Source organism: Hyperoodon ampullatus, assembly GCF_949752795.1.
Source record: "Hyperoodon ampullatus genome assembly, chromosome: 5".
Lineage (NCBI taxonomy): Eukaryota > Metazoa > Chordata > Mammalia > Artiodactyla > Ziphiidae > Hyperoodon > Hyperoodon ampullatus.
The window spans coordinates 37,947,759-37,961,035 of NC_136918.1; the positions used below are offsets into that span (position 1 = coordinate 37,947,759).

Sequence of the window (13,277 nt, forward strand, 5' to 3'; positions counted from 1 at the left end):
TGCATCAAGAAAAAGAGGGAGAGGATTCAAATCAGTAAAATTAAAAATGAAAAAGGAGAAGTTACAACAGACAACGCAGAAATACATAACATCCTAAGAGACTACTACAAGCAACTGTATGCCAATCAAATGGACAACCTGGAAGAAATGGACAAATTCTTAGAAAGTTATAACCTTCCAAGACTGAATGAGGAAAAAACAGAAAATATGAACAGACCAATTACAAGTAATGAAACTGTGAGTTAAAATCTCCCAACAAATAAAAGCCCAGGACCATATGGCTTCACAGGTGATTTCTATCAAATATTTAGAGAAGAGCTAACACCCATCCTTCTCAAACTCTTGCAAAAATTGCAGAGGACGGAACACTCCCAAACTCACTCTACAAGGCCACCATTACCCTGATACCAAAACCAGACAAAGATACTACAAAAAAAAAGAAAATTACAGACCAATATCACTGATGAGTTTAGATTCAAAAATCCTCAACAAAATCCTAGCAAACAGAATCCAGCAACACACTGAAAGGATCATACACCATGATGAAGTGCGATTTATCCTAGGGATGCAAGGATTCTTCAAAATACACAAATCAACCAATGTGATACACCATATTAACAAACTGAAGAATAAAAACCGTATGATCATCTCACTAGATGCAGAAAAAGCTTTTGAGAAAATTCAACACCCATTCATGATGAAAACTCTCCAGAAAGTGGGCATAGAGGGAACCTATCTCAACATAATAAACGCCATATATGACAAACCCACAGCAAACATCATTCTCAATGGTGAAAAGCTGAAAGCATTTCCTCTAAGATCAGGAACAAGACAAGGATGTCCACTATTGCCACTGTTATTCCACATAGTTTTGGAAGTCCTAGCCACAGCAATCAGAGAAGAAAAAGAAATAAAAGGAATCCAAATTGAAAAAGAAGAAGTAAAACTGCCACTGTTTGCAGATGAAATGATACTATACGTAGAGAATCCTAAAGATGCCACCAGAAAACTACTAGAGCTAATCAATGAATTTGGTAAAGTTGCAGGCTACAAAATTAATGCACAGAAATCTCTTGCATTCCTATACAATAAAGATGAAAAATCCAAAACAGAAATTAAGGAAACACTCCCATTAACCACTGCAGCAAAAAGAATTAAATATCTAGGAATAAACCTACCTAAGGAGGCAAAAGACCTGTATGCAGAAATCTATAAGACACTGATGAAAGAAATTAAAGAAGATACAAACAGATGGAGAGATATACCATGTTCTTAGATTGGAAGAATCAACTTTGTGAAAATGACTATACTACCCAAAGCAATCTACAGATTCAGTGCAATTGCTATCCAACTACCAATGGCATTTTTCACAGAACTAGAACAAAAAATTTCAAAATTTGTATGGAAACACAAAAGACCCTGAATAGCCAAAGCAATCTTGAGAAAGAAAAATGGAGCTGGAGGAATCAGGCTCCCTGACTTCAGACTATACTACAAAGCTACAGTATCAAGACAATATGGTACTGGCACAAAAACAGAAACACAGATCAATGGAACAGGATAGAAAGCCCAGAGATAAACCCACGCACCTATGATCAACTAATCTATGACAAAGGAGGCAAGGATATACAATGGAGAAAAGACAGTCTCTTCAATAAGTGGTGCTGGGAGAACTGGACAGCTACATGTAAAAGAATGAAATTAGAACACTCCCTAACACCATACACAAAAATAAACTCAAAATGGATTAACGACCTAAATATAAGACCAGACACTCCAAAACTCTTACAGGAAAACCTAGGAAGAACACTCTTTGACATAAATCACAGTAAGATCTTTTTTGACCCACCTCCTAGAGTAGTGGGAAAAAAAACAAAAATAAACAAATGGGACCTAATGAAACTTAAAAGCTTTTGCACAGCAAGGAAACTATAAACAAGACGAAAAGATAACCCTCAGAATGGGAGAAAACATTTGCAAATGAATCAATGGACAAAGCATTAATCTCTAAAATATATAAACAGCTCATGCAGCTCAATGTTAAAAAAACAAACAACCCAATCCAGGAATGGGCAGAAGACCTAAACAGACATTTGTCCAAAGAAGACATACAGATGCCCAAGAGGCACATGAAAAGCTGCTCAACATCACTAATTATTAGAGAAATGGAAATCAAAACTACAATGAGGTATCACCTCACACCGGTTAGAATGGCCATCATCAGAAAATCTACAAACAACAAATGCTGGAGAGGGTGTGGAGAAAAGGGAACCCTGTTGCACTGTTGGTGGGAATGTAAATTGATACAGCCACTATGGAGAATAGTATGGAGGTTCCTTAAAAAACTAAAAACAGAATTACCTTATGACCCAGCAATCCCACTACTGGGCATATACACAGAGAAAACCATAATTCAAAAAGACACATGCACCCCAATGTTCACTGCAGCACTCTTTACAATAGCCAGCTATGGAAGCAACCTAAATGCCCATTGAAAGATGAATGGATAAAGAAGATGTGGTACATATATACAATGGAATATTACTCAGCCATAAAAAGAAACGAAACTGGGTCATTTGTAGAGATGTGGATAGACCCAGAGACTATCATACGGAGTGAAGTAAGTCAGAAAGAGAAAAACAAATGTTGTATATTAATGCATATATGTGGAATCTAGAAAAATGGTACAGATGAACTGGTTTGCAAGGTAGAAATAGAGACACAGATGTAGTGAACAAACATATGGACACCAAGGGGGGAAAGCAGGGAGGGGGTGGTGGTGGTGGGATGAATTGGGAGATTGGGATTGACATATATACACTAATATGTATAAAATAGATAACTAATAAGAATGTGCTGTATAAAAAAAATAAACAGAAAAAAATTCAAAAACAAAAAAAGATTTTCATGATATAAAGAATTATAATATGGGGGAAAAGCATGATAAAAAATGTAGTGCATTATTATTTCCATTATGCAAATAAATGGTTATGTTATATATCTATACACACATACATACAACATGTATAGAAAGAGTTGAATAGATATACATAAATATGTTAACTAAAAGTACTTCTAGGTCAGGGGATTATAAAATATTGTTTCCTTTTGCATGTTTTTTTTTTTTAACATTTATTTATTCCATTTACTTTCTATAATGGGAAAGTATTATTTTCTAACATAAAGTTAATTCTTAAAAAAAATCTTTAAAAAGTAGTGTAGTGCCTATTACATTCACACGATCTAATATGCACTGGGATGATATGTATGTAAAATGTAATCACTACAAAAGTGGTAAATATCTTTGAAAAAATAAGAGTTAGGTCACTCTATAAATTACGCATACGTTTTTCAGAAGATCAAAAGACTTAAAAGTTAATGCTAAACCTCAAGCTTACTTTTAAGCAATTAAACAACTATCACTAAAAAACATTTCTCTTTGTTTTTGGAAACCTTACCTCAGAATCTACAAAATGCCTCTGGTAGTAATAGAAGCCTCTTCGACAAAGGTTACAATGGTTTAGAGCTGTTTTTAAGAAATGTCTTCTATAAACTTGGTGCCAAGTATCCTTGATCTAAAATAATAAAAAGAAAACAGACCAAAGAGTTACTGTATGCTCTCCAGGTTGATCAAACACATTCTGAAAAGTACAAAGTTTACTTATAAAAAACTAAAACCAATGGCAATGTTGTTATTCTGTCAACCTTTTATATCCATTAAAAATGTTTTTCTCAAGATAAAGATTATATCACTAGTACTCTGACTCCTTACCAGTCTATATACTTTAAGCATTATTATTAATCATCTTGTAGAGTAGAGAGGGTGGAGATTATCTTCCTCTAGTTAGAGGTAAGGTGTCCAAGGCAAAAAGAGGTTGTGAGCCTTGTCTAAGGTCAGAGTCAGACTAGGAAGCTGGTCTCAGACCATGTCCATCAACCCAACAACATTTCCTTTCTCATTATGAAATTTCATTGTTCCCTCAGCAATATGACCCCCACCACTTTATTACTATATAGTCTGTTAGGGTGTTCAGAGGTCTTCCACACCATTGTCTTTTTTCGAGCACGACAAAAATAATGTTGAGAAAGTAGAACAAGCATCATCAACACCATCTGACAGATGAGAAAAGGGGGCTGAGATTATACCAATAACTAAAGGCAATATTACTAGCTAATGGAATGGAAGTGTACTGGAATTCACATCTTCTGACATCTAGTCTATCCACTATTCTTATCACAGTACTTTGCTACCTATTTTATAGCTTCATAAAATGCAGTGAACATAGTTTCTCTTGGAAAAAATCTGATACTTTCTCGCTCACAGAAAGTAATTAAGATATACAGCCAATTCATATCCTAAGATATGGACAAAGTCCCTCCTATTGTATTAACCACTTATAAAGTTCAAAAGTATCCAACCAAACAGAACTTACTGTTAGTAAGAGCTAGGACCAATGTGGATAAGTAAAATCTATATTCAACTAATAATTTCATGTAATCATTAGTTTTAATTTCATTTTCAATTTATAAACAATGAGATGTATAGCAGCTTTAACTGTTTCTTTTCTCAGTTTTCTTTTCTTGTTCTGACCTCTGGTGGATTTTAAATTAAGTATACTCATTTCTCAAGTGCAGAAACATAAATAGCAAATAAATCTTTAAAAGAATCTATGCATGGCCCTGAAACTTCTTAAATGATTGTTTTCCTCACTAGAATTACTTTTCTAAATGGGGTTCACTTAAGCTAATTTAAGCTAATGTTAAAATGAAGCTTTGATCCCTTACACCCTAACTAACTAGGGAACACAGGCCCAGAAACACAACTGTTTTTTTAAAATTTTCTCCAAATAAGCATCATGAAGGTAAGCAAAAGTAGCCTAAACTATAATTATGTATCCTCATATTTATTATGAAGAAAGAAAATGAGATAGAACCCAAAGGCGTTATCCAATTTACTCATACCTGATTAAGATACATTTGACTGAAAAAACATACATATTAAGTGAGCCATATTTAAGCAAAAATTTCATTCTGTAATCTGAAACAGTGTAACGTAGTGCAGAGATCTGGGTGGGGTCCCTCCCCTTTTCCCAGAACTTACTGCTGAATTTGTCCAGATAACTTCCCTTTTCTAAGTCTCAAGTTCCCCATTTACAAATTAAAGCATTATACTTAGAGCAATACTGAGAATAAAATTTCAACTGTTTCCACACTCAAAATGACCAAGTTCTTTTTGTCAGCAAAAGTACACACAATCAAAGTGCAATTAAGCACTTAAATATCTAAGTAATACATTAGAAGTAGTAACATTTTACTACAAGAAACAAAGACTAAGGAAGCAAGTTCATGCTTTTCAGCAGTTTATTACCAAGCTTGGGTCTACTTCTACTCCTCGGGATTCAAGGTTCTTTCGGACTGTAGTTATCTCATCACTTGCAAGATAAGCTGGGTGCTCCTCATTACATTTCAACATTTTCTCCAGTTCATTCTTGGTTTCATTGTGAACACACTATGAAATGTTTAAAAGAGGACTGTGTTTAGATGGTTCATGATTTGGCATAATTATAAAAACAGAGTCCCAATTTTAATAAATATATTACTTTTGCACGATTGGTGACACAAGCTCAACCACAACAAACAAGGAAAACCAGAGTACCCCGGCTTATGAATGCAAAACAACCTGGACGTTTGGGGGCAAGGAGGGAAGGGGATTAGCCCTATTTGCTGTATTTTATCGATACTTTGGCTGAGAGGTTTTACTGTCCAAGTCACAGGATCAGGCACCTTACTATGTACTTCCTTTCTTGACCTTAGGGTATGATTTCAATCTAGGAAAAAGTGCCCTGTATACATGGGAAGAGATAATGTTCTATAAATGCCTCATATCTAAGAACTGGATGACTGTAAGGCCCTGTGCCTGTTGACATGCTCCTTTTCTGATAAATACAAAATTCATAGTCTGATTTTTTTATAAAGTCTTTTCATTAAAATCGTTCTTAGATTGCTGCTGTGAGGTGCCCAACATTCTTAAATTCACTTCCAGTCTCTTCTCTATAATTGTTTACAATCTCTTCACCAAATGAGGAAAGCATACACACTAGTGGTAAGTCTGAAAGCAAGACTCAGTACAGTGTCAAATTAACTTTATCTTTTCATTTTTTCCATCCTTCTTTCAAAACTGCATGGTACAGGAAACTAGCTTCAAATTCACTAATCACTCTAAACAAATTACGACCATAGCACTTTGCCCCAAACTGTACCAAGCTATGGAATCTGAGTATTTATATAAAAATAACACTGAAACACAAATAAATGGCTTGTAAATGGAACTACTAAATAATATTCTCTGAAAACATTAGAAGAAATTTAATAAAGAGAAATTTCACTGTTTCCTTAAATTTCTGCTATTTGGTCTGAGACAGGAAAGAAAATTCCAACTGTATTCTCCCACTTTTCCTGCCCTGTTTCACTTCCACCTGTCCACCTGTGTCCACCATGCTGGTTGTTCAGGAGAACACCACTCTCCCATCTATCCTGACCAAGATTTCCATTAGTTTAGCTCAAAGTGAAAATGTTTCAAAGGAATGGTTTTTCCCCAGAAGATTAGGAAAAAGTAACAATATAAAAGCAAAATATAGTTTTCAGAACATGGATTTCTCATCTTTAGCAAAGGACAATCTTAAGTTTCTTTTCCTGCTAAATCCTGCCAACTCAAAAAGAAAAGGAACTGTTACACAGCTATCTAAACTTGCAGTGTGGGACCTAGGGATATTCTCAACTTATAGAATCTGTTTCTCACTGAAAACTCCAGGTATGAAGTCTGGACCAGTGGTTTTCAACTGGGAGTGGGAGGGTTAGAGAGGTGAGGGGAGAGCTTGAGTCAGCGAGTCTGACATGACGCTTTGCTTTGACAGAGAAAACAAAACCTGCGTATACAAACACCTCCCCAGCGGTTCTCCTGTCCCTCCCCTCTACACTCCAAACTATGGCCTCTGTTTGTTCTACAGTCAGACTGAGTCTTACACATGCTGCCCTGAAACCCTAGGAGAAGCTCTTCTCTGAAGGGTTTCCAAATTCCTCTTCTAGGCTACAGATCCTTGCACTGACAGTAAAACTAATTTCTCTGCTTCTCTTAAAGGGATTCCCTATGGGTTCAAGTTCCTGAGAAAGTAACTTACAACCAGGAATCACTCCTCTCTGAGAATGTTTGGCCAAAGCATATTTACTACTAGTTGCTGAGGCAAGTTCTGCCATCACTGATTGTTCTAGATCTAATTAGGCCTAATTTCACTAAGCCTTAAAGGTCAGACGCCATTTTTCTTTGGAGTTTATCTGCCTTACACCAGTTCTTTCTAATCAATGCCTCTATCTGTCTCAAAGTCAGAAACCTCTGATGAATCCCCTAGGAATTCTGTTCTGAAAGACCGCCTCCTCACAGCCCATCTGTATAGCAGAGATAACTGATGCACTCTGAATACACGCATGACCCAACCACTAACTCTGTCCATTTCTTCAGCTTCTTTTCAGTCTCTGAGTGACTCATTTTCCCACAAAAATCATATCAGAAAAAAAAAAAAGAGGAAGACTGTCCCTTCACTATTTTAAGACAAACTGTGACTTACATCTGATAGATATCTTACGAAACAAGAAATGCATAAAACCAGAAAAACATAGGGTGTTGATTATATAATTAACTCTGTATTTAAAATAAAAACAAAAAAATAAAAAAAGAATAGGAATGATATGTCATTTGGTAATTTTTCATTCTCTTTATCTGCTCTCTCAATATACACACATCTGATGGTCTCATTTCTCTAATTACATGGATTCAAGGAAGGAAGAAAGGAAAGTAAATTAGATGCCACCTCTTTTTCTTATTCATTACTTCCTTCATCTATGTATTTTGATTCTATATTCTATTTACAATCTTTTATTTAAGGAATTAACATAAGAAAGAGATGGTGGTGTAAGACTCAATGCTAATAGGAAAAGAAGCCATAACAGCAAGGAAAGAATAAAAACAGGTGGGGGGAAGGGGGGGAGGATTTTAATGATTACACATTTTCCCTCTATTTATTCATTTGTAAAGTTATTTATACTTGCCTGTACCATTTTGTTCTTTTAAAGTGATCATTAAATGTTTATAATATGAATTCTATCATTCTACTTCCTGTCTGAATTTTTATGCTTATTTTGTGAACACAGGAGCAAAAAATGCAAAAGAATAAAATAATTTAAATAGACGACTAACAGAAAAATCCAGTGATAATAATAGAATAAGGTTTTAAAAAAAGTCATTATATCTTTTATTCTAATCACATTCATTCTACATCCTCTGAAGTCCTTGTCATTTTTTCTTCTGTTTATAAATTTAATCTTCATCTTACCTCAAATAGGCACTTGAACAAAGTAATCAACCACTCTTTTGAACAAAAAATGCTACCTCATTTTTTTTAAACTTTCTTTTGTAGTTTACTGTTTTTTCTAAAGATTTATTGTCTTTCAGAAAGGCTGATATAAAATATTTGAAATTATTAAGTTTGGCTTAGAGGCATCCAGAGGTTATATTTTAATGCCTGAATTAAAATGCCAAAGATTTGTTTGTTTTTACCTGTTCTTGGGTTCGATTCTTCCAGTATAACCACCTCTTTTTCCAATCTGGACCTACCATATTTTCAATTGCATTTTCAGCTAGAAAAATTTAAAAAAAATTTTTTTTAATTTATCAGGAATTTTATCACTTACCAGGTACATAAATTATAACTAATACTATCTTGCTTTCTTAACCACTTCGAAACACTGTGTCAATATGAAGTCAGTTGAAATAAAGAATAAAACTATATAATTGATATGGTACATATATAAGAAAGAATTTAATTATATATGTTTAGAATCTATGAAAAGTATAATTGCTTATAAAGTTCCCATAAGTATAGTAGCAAACACTAAAATCGTCTGAATTACAGCTTTTTAGAATATAAGTACATATAAATATCATGTGTCCAATTTAACATTTTTAATAGTTACAAGCAGTTGACCAAAAAATTGCACAAATAATATTCAACTAGAATAGTACTGACAAAGAACTTGAGATGTTAGATTTTTTTTTTAAACCAATGTTCACTAAAGTTAGATGACTCTTTATCCACTGAGAATACTCAAAACTCAATAACCCATGTCCCTACTTACTATCCTTGAGACGAGCCTGAAGAGCCTCTTCCATAAAGTAAATAGCTGCATCCCATTGCTGTTTATCAGATATGGACCGATCTTCTAAAGCATTGTGCTGAATAACCCTCTGAAACAACAAGGAAAGAAAAACAGCTATTTTGATGTATATCTTGTCATTTTAGTAATTTTAATTCTAATTGACAGCTCAGCAAATATCCAAACTAGCAGATGTATCTACAACAACATAAAAGTATGTCCCTCCCACACAAATCCTATTATCTGCCTGCTTATTTGTCAGTTTTCTGTCTAAAAAATAAAACAGTGGAGATTTCCTCCTAGCCTGAATTAAATGAGCTCACCATCGAGAAGATAGTTGGGGGTTGGGGGGTGGGTAGAGAATTACATATTTAACTACATAACATTACACCCTAGAACCCTGGTATTCAGGAGCTAATGATTCAGATCATCTCTACTGCTTCTTTTTGCCATATGACCTATGTGTTAGCATTTTCAAAAAGGAGAGGAGAAAAAAAAGCAATAACCATTATCTCACTGTTAACACCAATGGAAAATGTAATGGAAGGAAGCTTAAGAGGTCTAGACAATCATAAGTAAATGTTAGTTATTTATTGTAAGAAAATTGGTTTCCAAATCTTATAGCTTTTGAATTAATGAATGAATGAAAACAGCACCACTCTCTCTCAGTAAGCCTATCTTATTAAGGCATTTGACAAGAATGGATATGGTTTTCAAATATGAAGACAAATTTCTTTAAAAAAACCCCTATAATTACGATCAGCCCACAGTGAAATATGCATTTTTAGAAAACTGCTCAATCTTATCTTTCAACAGTTCCTCCCATAACTGTCTGAACAGAGTGGGTGGTTAAAAAAGGTTTGATTAGGTGATGAGAACATTCTACATAACAAAAGATTTATCAGGTGATGAAGGTCAGGAGACAGGCTTTACAATTAAGACACAATGGGGCTCGCATCCCAGCTTTGCCAATGACAACAATAGAACTGCTTAAGAACAAAATAAAATAATGCTTACAAAATACATAGAGTTGCTGGTACCTTGTAAGCATCCAACACATGGTAGTTAGCATTATGATTTTAGGAATCTAACATTTTGACTGAACTCCACTGAAAACCAATGCATCTAATTCTTTTTACCACTGAGGGTAAAATGAGAAGCTGCTATCCGTAGTTCAGGCCCATGTAAATTCTGTGGAAGTTTATAGAAACCTGTTTACTGCAAGGTTTGAGTTTCTTCTGAAATGATAGCCAAAAAAGAAATAGCAGAGGGCGATTTTAGAAGGGCAGAAAAATGTCAAAAGGCCAATTATATTTCGTAAATCTATTTCTTTCCTTCATTATTTTCAATTCAGAACCTAATTTAAATAGTCATATAAAAATATTCTATAAAAGAATATCAATTTGAGAAATTATATAAAAAAATTAGGCTGGCACCCTAATATACAAACGACATACCAAGCTGTCCTCTGCAAAATCATTCCATTTGTGGCGTTTAATAGTTTCTTCCTTAACAGCCTCTTTAAGTTTATCAAATATGTCATCATGCTCTTTTCCTTTCGGTTCTGTCATGAAGCGGGAAAACTCTTCTTGTAGGGTCTCCCAAGCAACCTAGAATGATTTAAAAGAAAAAAGCTGCATCTATATTGCATACTTTCATTTAATGTGTAACAAGAAAAATAAACACATGAATTTAAGCCAAGTTGATGTGATAAATCAGTTTATCAGAAAATACATATGAAATCACAGTTTTTTAAAAAGGTATAGCAAATATAAACTCTGCCCTCAAGAGCTCATACTGGTAGCTGGTGGAATAGACTTGGCCTCCTGACATGTTTCGCTATACATACACAGCGACTCAAATTTTAAAAAATTAGTAACCAACATTTAAAACCTGAGAGACTTCCTATAAAATCCATGTTTCCAGCCTCACTTGAACCACCTGGCAACACTGGGCCCACGTTCCTACACACCTTCGCCCGCTGGAGCTAAACAGGAGCTGCCTGTCCCTTCAGAGAAGGCACACAGGCCACATCAGCCACCAGACTCGGTTCACTTACTTATTTACTTCACTCTCTACAACATCTAAGCTTGCCTGCTTCTTCCATACCGTAAAAAGTTTAAAATTTCTTAATGATTTAGTTTTTTCACATCTTTGCCCTTATGCAAATATATGAGGTAGTGTGTCAATACTTTCGAACACAGGTGAGTATTATTCAGCCTTGTACTATTGCTAATTCCCAATTATCTGAACAGTGAAAGGAGAGCACAGTGTCAAAAGAAATTAAGAACTAAACCTACTTAGGACTAAGTGGGCTAGTTAATATTGTATTTTATATATAGCCCTCTTCGTTTTAAACATTAAGAAATTATGGCATAAAAAAAGGTGACTGTCCAAGAATATAGAGTAAGGTATTAAAATCTGTTTCCTGACCTTCAGCAGGCTCACGTCTTTCTACCACACCTATGTGTGAAGGGAGAAAGCAGCAAAAGACAGAATCACTTGCCATTTTTATGATCACTTCTGCTGCTTGAACCTTAGGGTCCAGAAAAATGTTAGAGCCAGTAGTGAGGAGAAGAAGTGGCAGCAGCTCTCAACTACTTTAGGGGGAAATGTGTCGAGACCAGGGGTCAGCAACATGAAGCTTAGATAGAGTGGCTGTTAAGAGTTCTTAGAAAAAGAGACTTGAGGAAATTGAGAACAGAGATTAAGAAGCAAGGACTGGAAGGATAGGAAAGGGGTAAAATACATCTGAATAATTAGACACTGACATTTTGTTTCTAAGGTAGGTATGAAAAACAAAATTATTTTTAACACGGATTCTAATTTTGTGAGCAACTTCACACCGAAGCAAAGGACACACTGGCTCTTTATCTACAACAATCATTCTTCAGAGTAATGTGCCTGGCAAGATCAACTTGGATGATGATCATAATAGCAGCTGGCATTTACCAAATGGTTACTATGGAGCAGATACTAAGTATTCTACATATGTTAACTCCTTGACTCCTCACAACAATTTGTGATGTAGGCAACACTTTCATCCTTATTTTATAGATGAGAAAACAGGAAGGCTACTAAGCAAACAGCCCAAGGATCGCATAGCTACAAAGTGGTAGAGCCAAGATACATGGGTATCAGAAATGCATTCTCTAAGGTACTTTCTTACAATTCGTAGTCTAACTTCTGGCAGGGTCCTAACTAAGGAAATAATTATTTAAGTAAAATTGAGCCCTGCAGAAAATCAACAAATAAAAGTTTCATCCATTAAACATTTTCCTTATGGAATCTCTAACTACACAAGAAGTTAAAAATTTTTCACATTCAAACAAATTTTGCCTGTTTTGTTAAATGCTCCCTTTGGAAGGAGAACCGGTACCCTCAGACCAACACCATAGCAATTAGTAAATTTTTTTGACAGTAGTAACTGGTAGGAGCATTAAGGTTAATCCCAATACAGAGATTAAGAATAAAGAATAAAAGGAGCATAAGGACCAAAGAGAAAGATAGTGGCTGTGATAGGAATAAAACCTAAAATTCACAGCTCTTAATCTCTTCACATAATGCTTCTTACCCATTTAATTAAATTATATCCTAACCTCGACTGCTTTATTAGGAAGCTGCTTATCAGTCCACTGTTTAAGCTTGATATCCACTGTCGTATTAAAAGTTCCAGAATTCATGGTCTGTGCAGCTGGAAGATAGATGTTTTCAATCACATGAGTTGATACTCTTTCCCACAAAGACTGCTGAAGAATTTCCTCCCTGAAATTAAAAAAAAAAAAAGTTCCAAGAACACCAAATTCAAATATAATATTAAGCTTTTATAAGCAGCCTTATTGAAGTATCAACTTACAATAAATTGTACATATTTAAAGTTTTGACATACGTACATGCCTATGTAGCACCGCAATCAAGATAATGAACTTATTCATCATCCTCAAAAGTTGTAACCACTGGATCTACTTTCTGTCACTACAGCTTAGTTTATATTTTCTACAATTTAATATAAATGCAGTCATGCAGCATGTACTCTTATTTTCTCTGTCTTCTTTCATCAGCATAATTAC

General features: G+C 34.8%; 1 protein-coding gene across 1 annotated transcript in view; it reads right to left on the bottom strand.

The window, feature by feature from the left end:
- Positions 1–13,277, bottom strand: part of OPA1 (OPA1 mitochondrial dynamin like GTPase) — a gene marked incomplete at its 5' end in the record, with an annotated part of 91,731 nt that overhangs the window by 27,521 nt on the left and 50,933 nt on the right. Inside the window, 6 exons of the mRNA XM_079704828.1 lie at positions 3,459–3,575; positions 5,369–5,509; positions 8,612–8,691; positions 9,190–9,298; positions 10,665–10,817; positions 12,807–12,972. Of these exons, the coding sequence (XP_079560954.1) occupies positions 3,459–3,575; positions 5,369–5,509; positions 8,612–8,691; positions 9,190–9,298; positions 10,665–10,817; positions 12,807–12,972 (766 nt within the window). The remainder of the gene's footprint in view (positions 1–3,458; positions 3,576–5,368; positions 5,510–8,611; positions 8,692–9,189; positions 9,299–10,664; positions 10,818–12,806; positions 12,973–13,277) is intronic.